The 26,484-nt window shown below is 36.2% G+C and overlaps 2 protein-coding genes across 2 annotated transcripts in view; one reads left to right on the top strand and one right to left on the bottom strand.

Moving 5' to 3' along the window:
• Window positions 1–26,484, bottom strand: part of LOC145664005 (RNA helicase aquarius) — a 253,088-nt gene that overhangs the window by 189,316 nt on the left and 37,288 nt on the right. Inside the window, exon 6 of the mRNA XM_081730295.1 lies at window positions 24,672–24,850. Coding sequence (XP_081586421.1) covers window positions 24,672–24,850 — 179 coding nt within the window. The remainder of the gene's footprint in view (window positions 1–24,671; window positions 24,851–26,484) is intronic.
• On the top strand, window positions 1,721–19,226 carry mthl5 (G-protein coupled receptor Mth-like 5). The gene is made up of 5 exons (XM_081730296.1): window positions 1,721–2,857; window positions 12,054–12,132; window positions 12,989–13,146; window positions 16,006–16,141; window positions 17,366–19,226. The coding sequence occupies exons 1-5, from the start codon at window positions 2,137–2,139 to the stop codon at window positions 17,643–17,645; spliced, it is 1,374 nt and encodes a 457-aa protein (XP_081586422.1). The 5' UTR covers window positions 1,721–2,136; the 3' UTR covers window positions 17,646–19,226.

Here is a 26,484-nt window from a genome sequence, read left to right as displayed (position 1 = left end):
TAAATGTTATGCATAGGAATTAGTATGTGCTCTATCCAAAAATACATGTAGGAATCCTAAGGTACTCACGCAACAATTACTTTATATCATAGGCCAGTAGCCACTCCCTCTATAAAAATTGTTGTGGGAGCACCTCAGGATTCTGAAACACGCGTTTTTGGATAGGGCACATATTAGTTCCTAAGTGAAGTCTTGACCCGACTACGGTAGGTCCCATAGTTTCGGAGCTATGAACCTTTAAAATTCATTCTTTCATGTTTTTGGCAGCCTATAACACGTAAAAGATGGGGTTTTCGCCCTTTGTTTATTGGAAGTTTTTTGTTTGTTTTAGTCTCAGGAATCACTCCTCTGCTTTTGTACAACGAATTAAGCGCCATTCTGCGCGCACACACACACACACACACACACACACACACACACACACCCCCACACACACACATATATATATATATATATATATATATATATATATATATCGTTCACCTATTGTGCGTGGAGCCCGCACCAAGTGGTGAGGTGGACAAACACCATGTACGTGGGTTTTCTCAGGGTTCTCCCGTTTCTCCCCACCTACTTCATTTCACCGTTATCATCCATCCCATCATTACCATCTTCAGTGGCGTATTTAGGGTTTTGTTTCTGAAGGGATATGCACAACACGTGAATAAGCATTTATATGCTTCCTTTTAATGAAGTTCACTTCCAGGTCACTTCCAGGTATGAGCAATGAAAACATTGAGTGAGAATGCGGAGGAGGCAGAAATAACAGAAAAATAAGATAATACCTAAATTATCAAGAAGGAAATGCGCGGGGGAGAAGTATGAAATTCTGTGACGGCACACTTGAGGAAAATAAGTAACCTTGTCGTTTAAATACAGATCCCGTGATAAGGAAAAGAAATGTAAATCATTTAAACGAAAAGGCGAAATTTGAATGACATAATCAAAGAATAAAGCAGTTATGAACAATAGAGTGATATTAATATTATTACACTATATCTGATATATTAAACAACATACAATATTTTGTTCGTACATAATTTTTCACAACTAATTTAATAACTTTACATTAAAAAAAAAACAGCTCTTTGTGAACAGTATGGTGGTTAGGGCCTATATTAAGGTACATACTTCCTTACTTTTGCTATTACCTACGTCGGCTGACTTGAATCACACATAACGGTTGAAAGTATGACAGGAGAAACGAAAGAAAGAAAAAAAGAACGAAGTTCTTACATGGAATGAAATTTGACAGATACAGTATTATTTCTGAACAAAGAGCATAAGAAAATGGAAAGTCAATGAAATTATTAGAAATGGCAAAAAGGATTATTGTTGTACATGGAATGGAAAAATCTAACATATTTATTTCGGGGTGGGGATCTTAAGCTCGATAGCCCCCTAAATACGCTACTGAAGCCCCGATGCATGATCGTGGGATGTTAAACTAAAAAGAATCAAGGGGCTAAAAATTTATTTTAACTTTTAGTAAAGGATTTATGGTAAAAATAAATAAATAAATAAATAAATAAACTGTAATCGTATACACTAAACTTATAAACCTCTAGTAAGATAAAAAATGTATTTTTAAATTCGAAAATTTCGCGACACACCCCATGCGGTTGCACAACATAGTTGCTGGGAATTGCTGGATTATTGTAGTCGATATATTTTTATTGGCTCCTTTTTTTCTTACTAGGAGTGGCAACACTGAAATCCAATCACACAGCGCACGAAACAAGCGAAAGTTTTCAAGAGCACGTCATGAACAAAACTTGAGCGCAAAGAACAAGTTTCCTACGTGTCTGTTGCAATACCTTTAGGCATTTTATTCAAATAAGCGGTCATCCTAACAAACGCAGAAAAATCACAAGACTCAACGGCAATTTTATTTACAGCTTGTGAAAACGTTTTCATTCATTTGAATGTCAATGCATTTACCTACTTCCGGGCTGGAACAAGAGCACAACATAACACAAAGCGGTGAAACAACTCGTCCAGGGCAAGTCATCAGACAATGCTATTGGAATACCCGTCTCACGTTGACCTTGAGGTGACTGTGAGTGCAATCATACGAAGGAAACAGTTTTCTATAGCTTGCCGCTTGTGAAAGACGAAAAGCATGGACTTCCCACAATGTTTTTGCAGTGTTTGATAATACTTTTTGTGCATTTTGTGAACGGCGCTAGATTTGAGAGTGTTTCCGACGACGACGATCTAGCAGTGATTGTGAGAAAATGTTGTTTCGCCAACGAAACTATGGTGGAAACCAAAGACACACTTCCTCACTGCAGTTATGATAATACGTCGGAGTGGTCACCTCATATTGTAGATGAGGAGGGCAAAACTGACCACAGTAGAATTAATATAACATTTGTGTATGGTATGCCGGATTGTGGGCCTCAAGATCGGTGGCCTATTTTCCACTACCGTGGCTCAGAGGATGAGTTACTATTATTGCGATCGGGTCAGCTACGGCACATTGTGCACGGGAAATTCAGCTCCGAACATTACGATTATGATCCCGATAGTTATTGTTTGGATACTGTTCTCGCTGAACATGATAACTATAATGGTGCCAAAAAATCTAAATATGCCTTAGTCTGTGTCCAACAAATAACCACAAACTGGCAGAGTGCGGATTTCATTGTCAAGAAGGTTGTCAATCCGGTGTGTCATGTTATAGGCATTATTTGTTTATTAATGACTTCTGTAATATATTTTGTGGTGCCTCAACTGCGTGATCTCATAGGCAGCATAATTATTACTATGTGTCTCTGCCTTATTATTAGTTATTGTGCGTCGCTAGTAAAAATATTTAATGTGTTCAGTGAACATATTAGTTTTCTTGCAGCAGGTAATTTAATTTACTTTTCTTACTAGAATAAAATTTTAGTTTTTCATTCCTCCATTATGCTCTTTAGACTAAAGGAAACGGATGGTATTGAATATGAATGATTATAAGAATGTGGGAGGAAACTGGAAAACTCCGAAAGTTTATTGGGATCGAACCACGAACCCCTGACACCAGAAATGGGTGCTCAGCCACCATGCCCCTAAATAAATTTTCGACAGCAATGACGAACAGAATATTTCCATGCGAAGACAAATTTCAGGATTTTAATAAATCAGACACTACACACTCCAATTCACCCATTAGTTATTATACACATGAATCAAATTATAATAGTGTGATGATACGGAAACTGTTTCCGTAACTTTTTTATTTATTATTATTATTATTATTATTGTAAAAGAATACCAAAGTTGAAGTCTCAGCTATGCCGTGTTGGCTAATGGAGACTGCGAAGAAAGTAGGAGGAAACGGAAGAATCCCAGAAAACCCACGCATACAATGTTTAACCACTACAAATTCCACTTAGCGTGGTCTGGGATCAAACCAAGGACACCACTGAGCCACAGCAGTCCCAAAAATTGTTCTTTGTTGTAACAAAAAAAAAAGTATCCAAAACATTATTTTAGGGGTGAGTAGTGCCTGCATAAATATACTATCAGTATGCAATGCAATTTAAACCTTAGACAATGTTCAAGCATTTCTAAGGTTGAGTGCTAAGTTGAATTCCTCTAATAATAATTATTATTTTGCAATTTTTATACTATAACGAACATAAGTGTCCATCTTGACCTGGTGTCGATGGTCACAACCCATTGTTTCATAATAAACTACGTATTTAATAGGGAGATTACACTACAATTCAACAGGAATCCACACCACATGTCCCTCTCCTTCTCCTTTAGCCTAACCGGTATAATCGTGGGACGTAAAACTTAGATTTCATTTCATTTTCACATGTCCCTCTACCTGGAATCGAATCTGGGACCATGCATTGTAGTTATTCGGCGAATGAATTTTTGATGTGATCCACACATGAATTCACGATTTATGTATTTGATGAGGAAATGCATTCCTAGAGTTTTAGAAGTGTCTTGTGGAGTAGTTGCATTTCTAGGTGCCGTTGGTGCAGATTTACTTTAGGAGGACTTAATCGCTATTGATATAAATACAATGTCAGGACATACGCCATACAAACTACAGGCCAAAACACACCAACCAACCTGTCTTACTTTGTCACTAAAATGCATCTAACCGAGTCACCGCAGGGACGTAGTAGGTGCGCTTGCGCGGGCGTCCGTAGGGAGCAGACGCGTCAGCGACGGTGGATATGCGCGTAAACGATGGTGTTGCAAAAGAGTAATTATGAATGTAAACAATAACAAAACGATATAATATCCGAAAACGTTCTACTAATACATTTTTCACTTTTTCCTAGTTCTGGATCACATCTGCGGAAACTAAACTCATTCGGCTAACAGAAAGCTCTTAAGAACCCAAATATAAGGTGTAAATAAATACTGTTGGCACGTACGACTTTAAATAATGCTACTTTAATGTAACTTAGACAGGATCTTTGACACACTAAATATAAGTGGAGCACACGAAAAAATTAGAACTTAATCCCTTCCCCACACACAGCCGAAAAAGAAATGGTCTGATCACACAATAATAATATTGGGTCTTCTGGTTTGTTCTCAATGTTGTGACCGTTAGATAGAATACTTATTCCCCACACGAATGATAATATTACTTCATTTCAAGGTCTTTCACAAGTGACACCGGTAAAATTCTGCAGTTCATAATTCACTCACCTACCGTAGAAAAATAAGGAATGGAATTAATTTAGAGAAAAAAAAACACATTCATGTGATGTCTTACAAAACTTATTTTTTAAATTAATTATATATATATATATATATATATATATATATATATATATATATAATGTTTGTATTTTTGTGTGTTATTTGTTGTCTGTATTGTACAGGGTTTGTATGATAAGTAATGAGACCAGGTCTGGAAACATTGTTTTATTGATCTGATCTGTACAGGGACTTAAAAGCTTTCGAAGTACTCTCCTCTTGCGTCGATGCACTTCTGCAATCGATGTTTCCACGCTGCAAACGCCACCTGGAAGTCAGCAGCCGGCATGTCCTTTAGAAATGTGGTCACGGCTGCTTGGATGGCTGTGACGTCTGCAAAACGGGTTCCTTTCAAGCGTGGCTTCAGCTTCGGGAAGAGGAAGAAGTCGGCCGGGCTCACATCTGGGCTGTAGGGTGGTTGTGGAAGGACTTCCACCCCAATCCGGGTCAAAAAGGAGGTCACTAAGAAGGCGGTGTGGGCAGGGGCATTGTCGTGATGCAACTTCCACCGGCTAGCGATCGCCGGTCTTTTCCGCTTGACGCTCCTGTGCAGTCTCTCAAGGACTTGTTTGTAGAAGGCGGCGTTGACGGCTTGTCCTTGGGGTACAAACTCCTTGTGGACCACCCCCACATTGTCAAAAAAAACAATCAACATTGTTTTCACCTTTGACTTCGACATTCTGGCCTTCTTGGGGCGCGGGGACGCAGGAGTGTGCCACTCCGCGCTTTGACGTTTCGTTTCAGGGTCGTACTGGAACACCCACGACTCGTCACCTGTTATGACGTCATCTTCAAAGTTAGGGTCACTGTTCATGAGGTTCAACAGTTCCTGACAACAATCAACACGTCGTTGCTTTTGTTCGTCAGTCAACACTCGCGGCACCAGTTTCGCACAGATTTTTCTCATTCCCAATTGTTCCGTCACAATCTTGTGCACTGTTGTGTGGTTCATATCGAGTTCATCAGCAATCAATCTCAACGATAATCGACGGTCTGAGTTCAGGAGATCCCTCACTTTTGCCACAGTTTCGTCCGTAGTCACTGTTGTCGGGCGTCCAGCCCTCTCCAGATCCTCAACGCTTTCCCGGCCGTTCCGGAACGCACTGTGCCAACGAAACACCTGGGCTTTGGATAGGGCTTCCTCTTTGTAGGCCTCCGTGGTGAGAGAAAGCGTCTGAGAAGCCGTTTTCCCCAGGCGAACGCAAAATTTGATCGCATAACGCTGTTCGATGGAACCCTCCATGTTTGTTGATTTTCCGCCGTGACAAGAATGTTCACAAGGGCTTTGTCCAAGGCTTGTCCGCGCTCCACTAAGGCTCGGAGCCAACTGACGCGCGGTGCGTTGCTTTGCTCGGACCCCCCCTACATCCTCCATCACCGACAAACCCGCTCCAGCGACACGCGCGCCGCGGCGCGTCTCATTACTTATCATACAGACCTTGTACATTCAGCACAGCCGCGGGCAATATTTGTTTTCCCCCCGAGGGCGCGGTGGCTCAGTGCTAGAGCATTCGTTTCTGGTTCGATCCCATCTCGCGCCAAGTAAACTTTGTGGTGGACGCTTAGGATTCTCCCGTTTTCTCCCACTCTTTATTCGATCATTTTATTCATTCTCATCATCACAGTCTCCTTTAGCCTACACGGGTCGTGGGACGTGAAACTGAAGATTTCATTTTTTTTAAAGTCTTTTTAGGCGTTGAAATGATAGATAACTTGAATGGCCCTACAAATGAAGACAAGTTCCCCTACACTAATAGGCCTACATCTTTTTCGTTCCTTCTTCGTAAACCACCGTCAATTTTGAAGTTGTATTGTTTCCTATTAGTTTATTATTATAGATGTTACATTATGCTTTTTTTTTTCATTTGTTCGAACACTTTATGGAAAAGCACACGTGTTTTAATTTCTTTTTAACGTTTAGGAATCGTCAAATTGTACATAAGGTCACAGACCTAGAAGACATTAGGAACATCTGGAAAACACTCACCATTAACTAAGAAACTCTGTGTAAATGCTAGACAACATTTTTGTTCTCTGAAGAAAGAAAAAACTAATACAATGTTTTTCCTTTGTCTACATTGATATAAAAACAAATTTTATCGTTAAACTTAAACAAACACACGTTCCCAACGTTACACGTCATACAAAAAAGTACAAAAACAGCTTGTTTCTTGCCCTTGGCGTTTGTCAAACGCGTATCACCACTCATTTGTCTTTCGTTTCTTTTGAGCATTATGCGCTGACAAAAGTTGTAACGTTCATATCTAACTAATGTTTATCATTTGCATAGTTTATTCTTCATTCTTTACTTTCTCCCAATTTCACACTTGAGACTAAGGTAACACTAGTAGTTCTTTCTCAAATCTTATTACCTATTATTCCTACTTCATGGCTCGATTTTCGTTCAATTTGGTTTTTCATGGTTCATCTTCAAGAACATTTTTTCATAGTTTTCGATTGTGGTTCTACAGTTTAATTACATCGAGGTAACCGAGAAATAAAAATATATGCAAACATCAGAACGTCTCTGCAAAAGATTGTAACGCAAATATAAAGATCCAACACAAGATGCCAGTATTTGTTAAACTTCAATAGCTCTCGGGGGGCTGACAAACTGAACTCTGAAGAATAAAACGAGTACATGTTGATGTATCATTTCTTATTTTGGCTCAGACTTTCTCAAAATGGAGAAAAAAATAAATTACAATTTCATTCAGAAATATATTAAAAAGTATTTTAAAAAAAAGATACGGAAATATAGCCCGAAAAAATTACTTGATCGCAGGGTCAATTAGAATTATAGTTAAACATACTGTACGACTCTATCACATTGCCAAATATAAAGCAATAGCTAGAAATTATTCATTCTCGATCAACTATTGTAAATAAATTTCTATTGAATGTTGCGTTTATAACTTTCTACAACTTTAACGAAGTTATTGCTGTCCGACCTAACATAATAACTGTTATTGCTCGATTGGATTTTCACGAGGCTTTGGCCTTGGATTTTCAGCAGCGACGCTATCTGAGACGGATCTATTGCTTAACCCTTTTAAGGTGTTTTTTTTTTGTGTGTGTGTGTGTGTGTTTTGTTGACTTTCAGTCAAGAAAGTACAGCATCGTTCCTAATTATCGTAGGATTATGGTTCATACGTCGTCTTGTTCAGAATAGAGTAGGCTTTCAGACAGTACCACTCACATGTTCCTATCATGTACTGAGGGGATTTTTTTAAAAGGAAAATCGGGATTTTTTGCCCATAAAAAATGTCTTCAAAGTTTGGGGCCCCCTGAGCCCCTCCCCCCCCCGGTCTCCGCACAAACTTGAAAAAAATATTGAAAAATACTACGTAGTGTACTAATTACTTGTGACAATTTCCTGTCTTCAATAGTAAGGGCGGGAAAAATGTTTATCTATGTCCGGAGAGCATCAAAAAATGCCCAAAATTTCACTAAAATGCACCCTACAAAATTTAAAAATTTCCTGACACGTCCCTAATTATCGTAGGATCACGATTCATACGCCGTTCTCTTCAGAATAGAGTGTGCTTTCACATGTCCCTCGGACGTCCCTAAGGAGGGAAAAGTTGAAAATACGGATTTTTGTAAAAAAAAAAAATCCATTTTGAGGCCCTCTGGGGCGGCCCTGGGTAAAAATACAGATCTGCAAACCACTTGCAAAAAATAGTACTTGTGGTACTAATTACTTGTGATAAGTACCAAGCTCCTATCTTCAACACTAAGGGCGGGAAAAATTACTTCCCTCTTCTGCGAATATCCCCAGAATTTGCCAAAGATCCTATAGAAAATTTAAAAATTTTCTGACACGTCCCTAATTGTTGTAGGATGTAGATTCATATGTTGTTCTCTTCAGAATAGAGTAACCATTCACATGTCCCTCGGACGTCCGTAAGGGGGAAAAAATTAAAAATTATTATTATTATTTTTTGTGAAAATCCCTTTTTCCCATTTTGGGGGCCTCTGGCGCGGTCCTGGATAAACATACAGATCTGGAAATCACTTGCAAAAATAGTACTTGTGGTACTAATTACTTGTGACAAATACCAATCTCTTATCTTCAATACTAAGGGCGGGATAAATATTTTCCCATGTGAGAAAAGCGCGCAAAGCGCTCCCAATTACAGTAGTGACAAAAAGGATATTATGTAAAAAATCCCTGACATGTCCCTAATTATCGTAGAATAATGATTCATACGTCGTTTTGTTCAGAATCGAATAGGCTTTCAGAAAGTACCATTTAGATGTCCTCATCATGTACCCGAGGGGAGCAATAATCGCAAAAGTGGTATTTTTGGTCAGGAAATATCCCTTTTTTACCCTTTAGCCCCTCTGAACCCCTCTTCTGTGTTGAAGAGATCCGAAAAAATCCGATAAAAATTAAAGGGTCCACTGATTGTGTAAAACTTCAGAAATCTAGGATTAAAGAAAAACTCACCAAAAAATGTTGAAGTTAGACCTCACTAAAAAAAAATAAAGTGATGACGTCATAACCCCATATGTTCCGACGTATAGACCGTTCCAAGGCCTTCTTCAATGCCTCATCTCTTGTAATTAAAAAAAAAAAAATCTAAATAGCTTTGTTAGTTATCTTTTAATCGAATTTTGAAGACACTATCATTTCGTAGTAAAAACTACGATATATCTTAAAAGGGTTAAAGTGGAATCCACTATTTAGGTTACCCTAGGCAAGTACCCTTACAGAATAATTACATACTGTGCTCTGGTACTGAATCATTTCTTATAGTATGTACTAATAAACGAAGCATAAAAGGCTTAATATATTACTGATCAAATTTTACAAGATATATTATTTTAATTATGTATTTACAATAAAGCAATGAATTACATTGGTTCTTTCATTGACATTTTACGGAAATTATTAAAACTACTTTAATAATGACTATTATGTATAGCAAGCGTTGTTAGTTTATATCATATCACACAGTACGTATATTAATCTAGCAAACAAGAATTCACTCCATTTTTTGGTCTCCTAGTCCGCAATTTAGTTTTTGACGATAGTTACTGAAGCTCTAACTGATTCTATTTTCAAAGTGCTTTAACATGGAAATAAAACTGAGAAACAACTAACCAACTAAATGCTTACTGAGGCTCGCTAGTGATACTGGCGAGTAATTTGGTGATAGCGAGACAGGTCACGCTTTCTGACAAATAATCACTATACTGCTGAGTTTTGAGCCGTTTTGCATAGGTTCAGGAGTTGTATTTCTATTTCTATTAGCCAATGTCTAGTCTTTCTTTTGTTTCCAAAATGGATATTATAATTTTCTTACAGTGCTGTCCCAGTCCTGACTTTTCCGGCTTGTTGTGTATGTATCTACAGGATTGTAGAAAAATTGGGCGGCACGAATTAGAGTAAAATTAAGGAACATAAAATAACGAAAAATAAGGTCACACACAAAGTAGCGGAAAATTAGATGACTAAAAAGTAGCAGAAAATTAGGCGACATACAGTAATAGCTTGCAGAAAATTCGATGACTAACATGGTTTTTAGCTACTCGGTAGTCAAATTGAATATTCGAGCCCATCCCTAAAGCCAGGAAAAAAAAAAAATCCTTTTAATGTAAATGGCAGTAATGAAATACTTCTTAATATTTATGATTAACACAATTTACTGTGCTTTTTTAAATGAATATATATAAATATGAAGACATAAATTTTAGGTAGAAAACCGGAAAAAGATACAAAGTAACGTATACGCACATACATTGGTGTATACAATTTCACATCATCAGCAAGCGTATATTCACCTTAAATTTCAAAAGAACGACCTGTACGGGAATGAGTATACGCTGTATGTTTTTAGAACGGTCAAGCATATACAGTGTCTACTAAAATTCCAAAATGAAATTTCATGACATTTTCTTTACCAAACCATAAAATTTCGTAACATTCTCAAGAGCGAATTTGGGTGCGAATTAGGCCGAATTTTCGTGCATGTGATAGAAGCGTGCTTTACTTGCCTTTTGGTAGCATCTAAAGCCATAGACATTTTTAGGGTGAATTTTGACGTTTTATAGAACAAAATTTTCCAGTATGTAGTTATAATTGTAGATAAAAGAATCGTGACCCAAACGCTAAATTTCGTGACTTTTCCTTGACTTTCATGACCGTTTTCTGAGTTCGTGGCCGACAGACACCCTGATATACCTACCAAAAATACTAGCATTACATCATTAACCATCTAATTATACTCATTAAGAGCAACTGAAGCAAAGAACACAGGCAGGGGTTTAAACCTTTTTTTTTTTTTTTGTTTAAACCAGTTTTTTTTTGGTTTAAATAATTTGCTCTATGCATTTATATCACATATGGACAGAAATAAGCTTATTTCGCCTTGGTGTTAGTATGCAACAACCGGGTTATGCTGGAAGGGGTCACATAAGCTTAAAACGGAATGCAAACCGCTTCTCGGCTTACATCCAAGAGAAATTGTCCTCCATTTGAACTCGAAACCGGGACTAATTGGGCACAAATGCGATACGTCTGTCGACTCACTCACGAAGGATTCCTGATAAAAATACGTTGGACTAATCTTTACATATTTGTTCATAAACTCTTCCGAAACGCTAATCCAGTTGACAAAGTGTAGAGGTTTATAAAAATTACAACATAAGAGTTTACGTGTACAAACAATCAAGTCTAGAATTAAAGTGTAGACTCGAAGTGTGGTTGACTAAATGTAGAGTTTTTTTTTCTTTTCCTTCTTCCAAATATAAAACTGCGGAATACAATCTGCACGGCTTTTAATTTTTTTTTTCGAAACTCCATATGTATATTTGATAGAATAAAATAAGTTTTGAGCTTGTTTCAATAAGCCGGATTAGATTTTCGAAACAACTTCGATTTAATTTATTTAATTTGGACAGTGGGTATTTTGTACTGAAGCCAGACACAAATTATTCACGTGAATTTATATTTAATTTTGGGATTTTTTTAAAATTCGGTATATATATATCTCTCCTATTCTAAACCAAAATCTTATCTTGTACCTCGGACTGTTGTTCTTTTTTAGAATTTAACTTCTTCTATAGATTTCGGCCCCCTCTGTGGCATGGACTTGTGGCGCTGAGATGAAGGCTAGAAATCAACAGGACAACTTTTTTGTAGATTTCATCTCAGCGTCACGAGTCCATGGCAACAGAGGGACCCTAAATGTATTGCGGAAGTTAAATTCTAAGAAACAAGAGTCCTATGTACAAGGTAAGATTAAGATTTTGATTTCGTATTCTTACTTGTTTATCTAAACGACAGATAATTTATTGTCATTTTTTTTTCTTTTTTTTCTTTTTAGATGTGACGATGTACATGAGTCTACTGGCGGCGTTCTTCTGGCTGAATAGCATGGGCTACTACGTTTGGAAAGCATTTCGGTACGTTTTCATCATCTGATTTCAAAGATAGATAACACTCATGACACATTGGGAAGAAAATAATGAGAAATGCTTCTCCATTGCACCAACACACAATAAATATTGAATGAGCATTGCAGGAAATGGAAGGAAATCTAAGCCGTTACCAGCTTCAGACAAGTTCTAAGTGTTAGTGGTATATTCTAAATAATACTGAAGTTAATGACGACTATAACATATTTAGGTTCTGCAAAGTGAAAATGATCAGCATGCCTAATAAACGAGTATCAGATTCGATACCCGATGAAGCAGGAGTCTTATGATGACTCTCAGCAATATTACGCGATTGAAGAACTGCTTGAATTAAGAGTTGTGAACTTCTGTGTAGAAAATCGGAAGTAGCAACAGTAAAAATTAAAATACTGACTATAAATTATCAACCTAACAAATGCAGGCCGGTTAATCTCGCGAAATACCCTATCATTATTAACTATTTATTAATAAACAATGTCTTATATCTACTTTTAACTCATTCGCAGGAGAAAGAAATTTGGTGATTCCTTTCATTTTAGAATGTGTATTTTCTTCCCTACTTATTACATATGTAACATATTAACACGGAAAACAATTTGAGTTCCCTCGAAAGAGCACAGTACGTAAGGTTTTTATTTTGTTTTTAAGCCACACAGGAAATAAACCGCAAGCCACTTTATCTGTGAACAGACAATAATGAGTTTACTATACCTTAAAATGCACACAATAATTATCCACACAATATTAATCCTACACAAAATAATTATTGAACAGAATTTGAAGTGTGTTAGTATATTATATTAATCACGTATTTATATATTTTTTTCTTGCTTTCTTTCTTCAGCTCTCGCAATGTCTTCCTTAGAGCCACAGACCAAAGAAGATATTGTTACTATTCGATGTACACTTGGGGTTCAACATTAACAATGGGTGCAATAGCACTATTTGCTCACTTCATGTTAGATACAGACGCCAACTGGCACATGGGTCAACATACTGTAGGTAAGACTATTTGAGTGCGTATTAACACAAAAAAAGTTACTTGTTCTTTTGATTTCTAACAATTTGCTCCCTGTTTAAACAATGAACAAAGAACTTTATATTTGGAACATCATATAAAATTGAAAAAGTTCTTAAGTTTGTAGATACGCTTGAGCCGCCCCTACTCCAAAACCATTTATACTGTATATTAATGGGATTGACGACAAAAAATAGTTTTCTTTTTCTAAACTTTAATCCGAGTTTATGACTTCATATTGTTCCCACAAATCTTTGGCGAGTCGTTGCGCAGAAAATAAGCACTTTTGTACCCAGGTTATCCTACTTTCATGCAAATTACAACTCGCAGTTTGTTGATATTGTAAAAGGGATATTATTATATAGAGAGGAAGAAAATGTTTTTATATACAATTATGCATTAAATAATATTAAAATATTACAATACCATATTGTAGTATGACATACAATTACAAAATACACTATGCCAGGAAATAAGAATGCATAATGAAACCTGACAACGGATAAGAGTAGAAAGAATGGTTCATTGTATCGATAAAAGAAACATGAATAAAAAGAAAAGACTGAGCTTACGAAGAGAAACAGCATATGGCAGCGATTCGTTACTTGAGGGACTCGCCAAATCGTTCATGGATATGCAAAAAATAATTACTACTTACTGGTGGAAAAAGACATTATGAATTTCGTTTAGGCCGAACGTTTTAATGGTGAATCATGAAATTTTGATATCAACAGAATGGAAACAATTCCGACTGACATTAACTCCATCCCTATCAATCATACACAGTTTTACTTTTTAAACATTTATTTATTTATTTGTGGAGGAGAAGAGTATAAATGTAAATATTAAGTAGCAAAAATGTTTTATCTAAATAAGTACAATCAATAGAAAAAGAATAACAAAGGGTATAATCGTAGTATTCGGTAACTTTTACATCTTTTAGTTATGTTCGGAATAAATATTTAAGAACACATAAGAGAATTGCACAACAAGATTACTAGTTCGTCTGCTCCAGCAAGTAATTTCCGTTTGCCTTATCCCTGTTTGAACTACAGGGGAAGGAAGGGTCACCCCACCTCTGTCTGACTGGCTTAGTAGTCCCACCTAGCTACGATAGGATTAAGTGTGTTAGAACCTCTCTTCAGACAGAATGTTCAAGACAGAGACATTACTATAGGGTTCACACTACCTTGAAAGTCAGGGAAATTCTTCACAATATGCTGCGAGTCAGGGAAATAGCTATATTTCACAGAAGGATCAGGTTGTTTATTATTATTATTATTAATAATAATAATTAGCTGCCTACAAAAGATAAAGTAGGAAACATCAAAGAATAAGGCATATTAAAAAGATGATAAAACGGCTAAAAAAAGAAAATTATCTTTAGAAATAAAGCAGCTTGAGGAGCACCAAAAAATGTTGAGATTTCAAGCTTGTCAACTTAAAGCTCTCAGAGAAGAAAAAGTAGGTTTGTCGTTATCAGATACATCAGAGTGTAGGACCGAATTATGGCGTGTGTGTATTAGAATGACGAGGTATTAAAGAGATTGTTAGTTTGGTACTAGTGTTTTATTATATTCCAAATGCAATAAGTTTGACACAGATATTTTCAGGCAACAAAGTAAGCTTATAATGTATTTCAAAAATACGGAGAGCGTTGGACTGCTATGAGGATCATGAAGGGTGATATATATACACCTAGGTATACACTAAACCTAACCATAAATGACAGTGTTTGTAGTGTTGCGGATCAGGGAAAGTTTACTTACTTTGGCCTGGAAAGTCAGGGAAATTAGTACCAAAAATTCAGTATGAATCCTGTACTACAAACCCTCAGTCAAGTCCTTCACAAGGAACTATAGCTCAAGTCATTTTTCTGCGACTCGAATAAATGATACAGATCAAGTTTTCCAAAGATCTTCAGATTTTTCTCCGCACAAATAAAACAAACATGTTGCTTTACAAATTTTCTGAAAGAGTAAGAGTGTAATTATAAAGAAACAATCACATTCATATTGTTCTGTAGAAGTAAGTAGCTTTTGTACTTAATATTTCGTGGAAAAGAAGAGGATTTGCTGGATTTTCCAGCTATAATATTTGATATCTACAAGTTTCGTATTCCATTCGAATATGACTGGTTAAACAGGTGAACAGCGGGCATATGAGAGAACAGTGACTCAACGATAAAGAACTTATCTTAGTACGAAAGGTCTCTAGTTCGATTCCAGCCCAAGTGAGTCTACATTGTAACTTCATTTTTCATCTCTTCTTTTTTAGTCATTTACTTCCGTTTTAGTTATTTTTTTTAATTAGACACAATTACCGCGTAATATGCTTTGATTCTTTGTGTCAATAAGAGCTCCTCCGTGGCTAAGCGGTTAGCGTACGCGCCTTTGGAGCGGGAGTCCCGGGTTCGATTCCCGGCGGGAGCTCATGTGGTTCGGATTCCACGTTAATCAGTAGGTCCACGTCTCATATAGCCTCGCTGCTGAAAGGGACGCTAAACTAAAATCAACTCAACTCTTTGTGTCAATAGTTTGCAATACATTCTCTTTGTGATTTACTCCAATAAGAGTTTTCATTTTAAACCTTTATCCTTTCATTTCCAGTGAAACACTGTAAGGTTTTTTTCTGAACACAGTCTAGAAGATTAATGTTATCTATCCAGTAGGTATTTACTCCTTTTCAGGAATTCAGAAAAAAAAAAAAAGGAATTAAAGGGAGTAGTAGGTAGTAACTGTATTGTATTTTTCTCAGGCTGTCGTAACTTTCTAATGCCATTGCTTAAAGTGGATTAAAGTAATTATGCTAACGTAATAATAATAACTTCCTTTTTATTGCAGGTTGGCTAGGTATTGCAGTGTTCTTTACACCGATTGCGTTCACAGTACTAGTCAATATATTCTTCTATTTAACAACTGGGCAAGCTATTACAAGAATATCAAGTTACGGCAGGATACACCAAAAACTGAAATTCAGGTAATTACTCGTGTAAATTTTTAGTATGTTTTGGTTATGTCCATTTAGAACAGTCTTTCCCATTTAGAACAGTCTGTGACGTCAGTTTTTGCTTTTCGTATTCCAGTAAACAACTCACATGACAAGGAAAAGGCAGAAAACCTATCGTTGATAGAAAACAGAGGTGACAGGCAGACAAGGTAAAAAATGAAATGAAATCTTTATTTTACGTCCCACTTTTATACCGACTAGGCTAAAGGAGACTGTGATGAGAAATAAATGATGGAATGAAGAAAGTGGGAGGAAACGGGAGAACCTCGAGAAAACCCACGCACAAAAGGCAGACATAGCGTAGTCTATGGTTTATGGTTTTGCAGATACACTACTCATGAATTCATGGCTAATCAAACACTGTTAACCTTGTTTCACTCCATTCCACCTTATCTCGTTCCCATCTCTTTTCTGTTCAACCTGTATTCTTTGCTCTGATCGTAAACGCCCGCTCCTGCGTCATATACAGGCAAGTTGGAAATTACTGATTTAAAATAATTAGAAACTATTAAAAAAGAAAAGGATATTTAAAATTGGCGAAGTTTTATAGGAGAGTTGATTTGATTTCAGTTTAACGTCCCTTTCAGCAGCGAGGCTATGAGAGACGTAGATCTACAGCTTACTGTGGGATTCGAATCGGATCTCCCACGCCAAAAGCACGTACACTAACCGCTTAGCCACGCGGGAGCTTCTTACAGCAGAATTGTTCGTAAAATTTTGCGTTCCATTGTGTCATAAAACTATGGTATAAGAAATGTAGTTCAGTTTCCACTTATTTCTGTGTATACACGTAACTCAGTTTATCACATAAGACGGCATGCATTGAAGCCACTACAGGTATTATCAAGCAGCATTGAAATTATATAAAACGCTTTTGTAGATGCTAAAAAAGGTAATCACTTACCTGTCTTCACTTATTAGGACCTTTCAATATGGTCTCAGGCCATAAAACACTAGAAAAAGTTATTCTATGTATAGCACTCGGTGATATCTGTATATTATTAGAAAAATAGAATAAAATAACCTGTACTTCTTTATCTTCGGTCGGTCGAAAAGAAAAAAAAAAGGTTGGTTCGTTGTTAACACAAGGTTAGCTCTTTCCATAAATATTATATTGCTTCATTTTTGTAGAATATTTTGCTTTGCGTTTAAATATATATATAATGAATGTTCGATATCTGGTCTTTTTTCCAGTTTCGAGATGTTCATTAAATTATTTTTGATGATGAGCGTAGCGTGGCTGTTTCTTCTTTTATCATGGTTGAAATACAACATACTTGTTTATGCTCACATAGCAATGAATGCTCTCCAAGCTCCAGTCATTCTGTACATCTGCGTCTGTCAAAGAAGAGTTGTGTTTCTATTGAAGAAGTACTGTTGCCATGAAAAATGCATTTGTCCCTGTTGTCGACCAGAAGAAACCGAAACAGGTGAATGGGGAGAAGAAATGTTAGCGATGCATACACCATGTTAATAACAGAACTGCGTTCCCAAAGTGAGATATTTTGCTGCTATTTTTACCTATGTACGGTATTTTAATACAAAATATTTTATATAATATATGTATATTGACTAAATATACCCATTTTTATCATATTTGAGCAACTTATGTCAGTAAACTTTTTAAGACGAGTGAATTTTAATTAATATTTCAAACACTTCATTGCTGTTACAATTAAAACTGACTAAACTGTGAGAGGAGGCAAGACCGTCATGTGCATACACGAAATGCCACTTCTATCAGTTTGTAGAAGTTAATTATGTAGTTGTATATGAGATATGAATTTACAGGTTGCGCTATTTCCAGCAAAATAATGTATATTATAAGACACAGATCTGGTTTTGCATTAGATCTTTCAAGTAGTATTTATTGTAATTTTCTATTAAGATTTCAATGTCCGTCCGTCAACTATATTAAAGGTAACAATTGTGAAACAGAAGTGTGGCGAATAGTAACGATAATTTCAAATTATGTATAAAGACTGAATGAAGTACATGTTACTTATTGGCTCTGCCTTAATAAATATTCCTAAAAAGCCGTGGCATTTTACCATAGTTGGATAGAAGTAACATTTGATTCAGATACAACAATTCGTTTGTAGCAGTTCATTGATATTAAAAGAATATCATTAAATTTCACACGATGTTAATAAATTGATTACGAAAGTTAAGTGATAACGTCGAATATAAAGCAATAAGCTAAGTATATACAGTATTCAGTTTCTGCAAAAGTCGCTAACTCTAACATTTTCATTTTTTGCATTTTATGCGAGGCGTGGATTCAACATCCGTAGATTAGAACTCATGTGGTTATGGCACCATGTTGAATTGTACGTCCATGTCCTATGTAACCTCGGTGCTGTAAACGATCATTACATTTTAAAGTATGACACATACGAAATTGTTAAAACCACCACTAACCTGCTAAATGCCCATATAATGCAGATTTTTGGCAATATTTCGGAAGAAATATTACCGAAATTTTGCATCACATGTTCGCTTAGCAGGAGTTTTTAATTTGTCAAGTCAAGGATTATCCTTCTGTCACGGAGTTAATTATAACATCTACCAAAACATTTATAGTATATTTACACAAAATGGTTACGATATAGCTTGTATATCATAAAGCTATGTCATAACATTATCCATATTAATTTGAACTTTTGTACTTACTAAAAATTCAATGAAAAAGCCACTTATATTGTGTTCCTACCTGTAATGCAATTTAAAATGTTGAAACTATCAATTTTTTTGACGAATCTATTTTGTATATTACGTATACAGTGCATTTGTTGTATGAAATTTAGGCAAGTAGAATTGTAAGAGCTCAGACACAGATATCTTATAAATGATGACATTAATTATATTAACCACCAAGTATTGTAGGTTCCCAACTAGATCATGACCACCTAAACAGAGTCGATATGTTGTCAAAAACTATGTACAGTCGTTACGCATGACAGAATATGTATGCTTTCATTTGTGATTTCGCTACAAATAACTAATTCAATTCTGATCCACGATACTGAGTAAAAATGCATTAGTTATATTGTCTTAACAAATAAATAATTTGGGAATACTATTCGTCCTTTTGAAATAAAATAGATTATTTCAATAGTATATGATACTTATATTTTGTGTATCCTTAAAAATAATGAAAGTAATAAAGAAAGCGGCAGCTACTTGCAACAAGTGTTGTAAACATTTTAATGCAATAAATTGTATACATAAATATTAATATTTTTTTTTCATTTCAACTTAAAGTACAGCTAATCCAGAACCTTTCTTCTTTCAAGGGTAGTATATATCGTACGCGAGCTACAGAACTCATTCCCTCTTGAGTAAACTTCGCATGTAGATGGGCCCTGACTTGTTCGGTGAGCATATGAAATATTTTTTTCTGCAGATCTTTACCTCCCTAGTTCATCAAAACTGAGCTTTGGACTCAGTGATTTTTTGTTTTCCCTTCCGAAATTTGATTAATTGCATTTTATTAAAAGAATTAAGGAGAACATACATGGAAGAAAACGTATAGTGTACTTTTGGTACCTTAGTCCAGGCCCCAGAACAAGACGAAGCTTATTTTCATCATCGCTGGATGAATGTTTCGGCGTTAAACTACTTTTGAAATCATAAAAGAATCATTATCCGAAAGTATTCAAGAGAAATTTCCACTTTTCACACAAAAGCACTTCTTCCAACTGCCGTGAAAAATAAACGAATTGGTTTAAACAAAAAAAAAAAAAGTCTATTCTTCCGAATTTAATAACGAAACACTAGCGCCACTGTAAGTTGTAGTGTGTAAAACTTTTCCAGCAGCCCTCGTACAAAACTTATTAGGATGGCAAGGTAAATTCAGATGGTAAGTAACTGTGGACAGACCTACATAGGAATGATCAAAAGAAACCTCGACACCAGAAATAAAGAACATATAGAGATTCCAAAGATAATAGCAGTCTTTGGATTAATCTAGGAGCATACCAACAAATGAATATTTTACATAAATCTTCGTCAGTAGAAAGACAAGTATCAGAATCTTATTTTACAACAAAGAATCCTAAGTAAATCCAGATAAAAACAGCTTAGATAAACAATGAATTACATCATAAGTTACAATAAACAGAAGAATCCTATACGTAACTCTACTGCACCAAAGCCTCTGTAGCAGTTTTATACATATATCGCCGTCTTTCTGGCAAAAGGCACTAAGTCCAAAATATTAGTTTTAAGATATACCTCTTTCAAAACTTACGAAATCATTGCTAAAATCGGTTTGGAAATATTAATTACAATGCCAATATACGTTTTGTGTTTTCTCTAGTCTTACAGTGGTGGATTACCAAATACAGTCAGTTAAGTAAAAGCGTGTACTGCATAACTAGCTGTTGGCATCACATATCGCTCTAATTCTTTCATCAGTCAATACAGGGAACCTTCGTCTTTGATGCGCTGTTACGAAAGATTCAGTTGGCCTTCAATTTTTGCCAGAGAAACGCGTATATTGTCATGAGTGTCGCATACGCGTCGCGCTACGAGGCTGTGTTCCTCTGTAATCACCCAAAAGGTCCAAAATTGTCTTATGCAGCGGCTACTAAGTACATGAGGAAGTCGACATCATTTGTCCGTAAGTGGGTTGAGCGATATAAAAAGACAAAAAGTGTTGATGACTTGCCGGAACGTGGCTCGACAGGCAAAGTAACACCTAAAATCGAAAAGCAGATTTTGAACTTGTTTTTCGCGGAATCCGACCTTAACGTTGCGTCAAGGAGCAAATAAATTGAAACAAAAAGGTGTTGATATATTTTACGTAGCTATACGAACCCATCTGTAAGCGGGGCCGCGGTGGCTCAGTGGTAGAGCGTTCACCTCTGGTGCTTGGGGTGAATAAATAAATAAAAATAAAAGACAACGGAAGAAAGAAATGAAAAAAAAAAAAAGAAAGAAAATTATTGAGTATAATGACAAGTAAGTACAGTTGTCGGTCTTCGTTGTTTTAACGATTTGGTTAGAAATTCTTGTGTTCTTACACATATTTGAAAGTATGTTTGTAACTTGCTGAGTTCTCAATGCTAATGTTGCAAAATGAAGCAATCGAAATTTTGTGAGAAGGCTTGTTTTGCAAACTACCAAACGAAAAGCGAGAAAAAGAACCAACCTTATAGAAAGAGCTTGACACAGTGGACACACTTTCTTCAACAAAAGATTTCGAAAGCAGCACTTGTGATTGGCAAAATTAGGTAAAAACAAGTACATTGAGTGAATTTTGTAATACCAAAATGTTCAGAATGTTCTAGTTTTGACGGAGAAAAAAGTGCTCTTGAGGAAGCACGTCCTCAGTTTCTCAAAGTTCTTGACTGTGATAGTGATAGTCCCGACACACGTAGTCAGTGATGATCTTGCGGAGAGGCGTTCAAATGAGTCTCCTCTGTACAACTGACATTCTCCTAAGGCGTGAAATTATTGAGCATGCAGAAAGCAAGTTTTCTAACTAGCAAAGACTCATAGCAGGTAAGACAAGATTTTAAAATAAGAGCTTTTTATTTAAACTTTTAAATAGTGAATCAACTTTGCGGAATTAACTTTGTTATTCATGCAGCACTAGTCCTGTTTATTGTATATCATGAAGGTCGTTCAAAGACAAGACAATATTGCAACTCATTGCATTTCAGACTGAAAACCATTTTGCAAATATTGTGGCATCTCATTAAAATTCTGAAGACACAAAGAAAAGTGCGAGTTGATATTCTTAACAAGTCAGAAATCTGTTGGGCTTTTGGAAAACATTTTCAGTGACATGTTCAGACGATTGGGTCATTGAGTTAAGAAGAGCTCTCTCTCTCTCTTTTTTTTTTTTTCTGTCGTAATGACGTTAGCAATTTGCGAGCTTCTCTTGTGGTCACGGAGAAAAATTATACTCTCTGCACTATGAGCGTAATATGATGTCCCTAGAGCTTATTGTTGAGTTTGATCTATTTCTTGCAAAATACATTGAACGGTACGTAAATCCAGGGAAGCGTGATACAAGCTACTTGTCTTTATCAGCAAGAAGTTCAATACCTTCTTCACAAATTGTAAAAGTGGAAAAGGGCGCTCATTACGTTTGTGCCTAGGGGTGCCAAGGAAGCTTAGTATGCCACTGTAACCTTATATTATGTTCTTACACCTACACATAATTTAACTTTTCTTCCGCTGTTCAATTTTCTGTATTAATGTACAAAAACTCAGATTTAGGGAGTTGACGACTTCTGTCAGAATGATGACGATATATACAAGTGGATTATTTATCCTGATACGTTCTTGCTACTTTCAAACTAATAGATATAAGCAATACCAGGTCAGACCAGAAGAAAAAATGAGTGACCGCTCGTATTCGCCAGATGGTGTTGGTATTGCTGCGTCTATTCAGCGTCGTGAGGACAATTAGGAGCTACCTGAAAGAAAGAACTAGTGAACTCCGGCCTAGAAAGCCAGCATTAACAGCGAGGGAAGCCGATGTGCTGACCACATATCACCTCAAGCCGGCTGGTAAGACCTGGTCCCGTAAGGGCTGTTGCGTCAAGAATTTAATTTAGTTTTAGACTGTTAGTAGGTGTTTTGTGCTTTTTTTTTTTTTTTTTTTTTTTTTTTTTTTTTTTTTTTTTTAGCTGTTATATTCCTCTAAACTTCCTCCTGAAGAGAGAAAGCATTCCAGATGAAGCAAGCAATGCCAGCGCCATCTAGTTTGCGAACTAGCGAACTATACTTTACAGTTCGTTTCACATGTACCTTACCTGATTTCCTTCTAAAGTAACACTTCATGTGTGCTCGCACGTAGCTAACCGAGAACTAAAACTCTTAGTCATGTTAACTGGTTCAATGAAAAGATCTGTTCGTTCAAAAACTACACAACGCTAGCTATCTTCCACACGTGTAGAACTGTCAAACCAACACAGCTGCAGACAGTACGCAAATAAACAACTAAATGAGATCCTTCAGTGGAACTGAGACATTGAAACAATCAATATATGCCTAGGGTTCACGAAGTCCAATATGTTCGGACAGTTCATCTTTGTGAAATCTATAGTGACTAATATGTGTATTTCTATATGATGCGCAAGTTATCTTAAACCATAACTGAAACAAAATTACATTTTCAAAATTGTTCAAAACAGGATTGCATCTCTTCGTTTCCTAAGGACTTTTCTTGACTACCTGCATGTCTTTTTTAAGGGGCGTGTTACAGTTATCCAATTTCAAAATCTCACTTTTTCGGAGGGGTATACAAAGACAAATGAACAAGTCAATGTAACTCAATTGACCACCTAAAGGACCGTGTTCGACACGTAGTCGTCACCACCACCTCTGTGACGTTACTAAAAGTATTTCGTGAACCCGTGCATCGCTGGATGTGTGTAGACATGTGCAACTTCGATGAGGTAAAACTGCGTGGATTGTGATGAATTATGTGTCAATATATATTAGGTGTTTCACTAAGTGTGTTCGTTCTATTTTACTAAATGTTTTCTACAAAACGAGTGGATGCTTTATAACCATCCCGTTTGTTGTTTCTATGCCTTCAATTACGACTGATCTGAACAGCCATATTTCGACCCTTTTTTTTTTTATGTATACACCCAGCCTACCACCTTATGGTGAAGTTTTCTGCATAAGTATGTTTCCAGGTCCTCATTCCTTAAATTATTGTAAGACTTCGTGCAGCAAAAGGATATGATTTTTTTTTTTTTAAATATAAACAACGAACAGTTTAAGCTGAGAAAAAAGGAACATACGAGTCTGCAAAAAAAGATATATCGTCCGTAGTGAAAACTGCACTTAATTAATTAATTAATTGAGTTTCAAAATAGTTGGTGTTAATGCGGAGAAGAGAATTGAAGTTACGATACAAATTTTGAATCAAGCAGCAGTTGAAGTCCCCCAGAAAAACAATCATATCACAAAAGAGAAGATATAAAATATCGACATTGTGATCTCGCAATAATACGAATTTTTCGTTTCGTTTCCGAATTGCGATTTATTTCCGAAAAGGCATTGCATAAAAAAATAAATATGTAGTGCATGCACATAAGTTTCGTGTATTGTTCATGTTTTATGTCTATTACGTTTCAGTGTCATATAACAGTGTAACAGTGTGTCAGTGTAACAGTGGCATTATACTCAAGTGCAACTCTATATTCGGAGCAATTCAAAGTTAACTGAATGAGTATCACAATTAATTATTTTCAGGTGTACAACTGTATCGGGATGACCGGTGGTTGTTCAACAGATTTAACAGTTGTCAGTCTTCCCATAACGCAGTAGTACAGTATCTCAACACGGTTTAGAAGCACGATATGTTTTCCCGAGAAACATACGTGAAGTTCAGTAACTGGAGTCCTGATTTTCCCAGATATCATACTTTTCCAAACGGATCAACCCAACTACAGTACCATTCCTAATATACCCAGCTTCGTACCACCCTTAACTCGATTAAACAATTATATTATTTAAAAAATGTACTTACCTGTGAGAAGAGGTTCCCTTCTAATCTCTTAGTAAGACTGGACAAATGACACCTCACTACAACATGACAATCGTCTAGCACTGTGTTAAAAAATCGTCGTGTTGGCAGTAAAGCTTCCAAGTCGATAAGTAGCTCCAAAAACCTCTCACAGTAATGAATTCTTTCGGGTTCCACATGGCCTGGAAGAAAAACATATTCTGAATAGCCTGTAGATGAAATTTTACACCTTCAGACACAAAATACGACAATTTAATTCCCGGAATGGCTGTACTCTGCCGGAAATGTAATGTGGTAAATTGGTCGAAACTTTAAATTAACAATATCCCACAGGGTTGTGAAAAACCCAGGTTTTTTTTAAACCCAGCTCAGCGGGTTTTATTGGGTAATATTGAGCTTTATTAAATTTTGTACGTATATTTAAAGCCATATTCCTACTTAAAATACCATTTAAGCATAAATATTCTACTGTACACATGAAACTATGGAATTCCCTTGCGGGGACGTCGTAGTTTACATCTGGCGCGGGTTCCTAGTTCGATCTCAGCTTCCGCCAAATGCATTTTGTGGTGGACAAACATCGTGTGCATGGGTTTTCTCGGGGTTCTCCCGTTTCCTACCACTTTCGTTATGTCACCATTATTATCCTTATCATGACAGTCTCCCTTAGCCCTGGTGCATAATCATCAGACATTGAACTGACCTTAGAAATAACAAAAAAAGAAAGAAAAAAATTATGCACAAGGAATCCGTGAAGTTCCATACGCGTTTCATGGGACACATTATGCAACAATGAAACTCACTTAGGTCTACATTCCGATTTCTAGAAAGAAGGAAATACACATTTTCTAGAATAAGAAAGAGGTGGATAACTTTATGTGATACAGAATAGGAATAAAATCCCCTCTTACATTTTATGATTCAAATCCCTGAGCCAGTCGTCCTGAGTTTCACTCAAAACACGCCAGCAAATACTGGAATAGTACCTCAAGTTCAGGAGCCAGAAATGAAAATTGGCTTTATTGAATGGATGTCTTTTCCTAAAAGAAATAAGTTTTTTTTTATATAAAAAAAAGAACTAAAATGTTGGAAATGGATTTTTCAGTTGCCAATTTGGTTTCTTAAAACAGATTTTACGATTAAAGGGGCTTTGTTTCATAAAACAGGTTTTACGATTAAAGGGGCTTTGTGACATACAATAAGTGTTCTATGCTTCACATAATCCATCAGATACGCAAGAAGAATTAGGGAGTTCCACGATCTGATTGCCGTTAGTGTTAAGAAGATAGAGGTATATCTTTGGTAATTTCCTTTTTCAAGTGAAGCGTTCTCGATTTGTAATAAACTGATACACGGAAAAGGACATTTTATCTGTTTATATTAATACACAAGTATGTATATAAAAGAAAAGGAAATGTAGCCGCATTACTTCTGATTCCATACTAGCTGAAGTGCCCGTTGTTTGCACAGGAAGAATTAGGTTCAAGGAAAATGTTTGAGCCTTCTCTTCCCCTTAGGATATGCACATTAGTGAAAGTGCAGCAAGATAATCTATTTCTGGCATGAATTTTTAATCCCATTCTCCCTTAGGATACGCCTTTTAAGGAAAGTTACATGATAATATCAGAGCTTGAGGTAGGTACTAACTATGTTCTAAATCTTCATTTCAAACTGTTCAGCCATTTCCCATGACGCGATCACAAACAGACGTCATCGATTTAAATGTGAAGAAAGAAATTATAGAAAACACCATCTTTCTTCCCTTCAAATTGAAATTTTCAAAAACAGGAAGTGACGTGTCCCCTTATTTTTAGGG

Source organism: Thermobia domestica, chromosome 11 (assembly GCF_964235325.1).
Source record: "Thermobia domestica chromosome 11, izTheDome1.hap1.1, whole genome shotgun sequence".
Classification (NCBI taxonomy): Eukaryota; Metazoa; Arthropoda; class Insecta; order Zygentoma; family Lepismatidae; genus Thermobia; species Thermobia domestica.
Note: the sequence above shows the minus strand (reverse complement) of the source record. Positions and strands in the feature narration are given on the sequence as shown.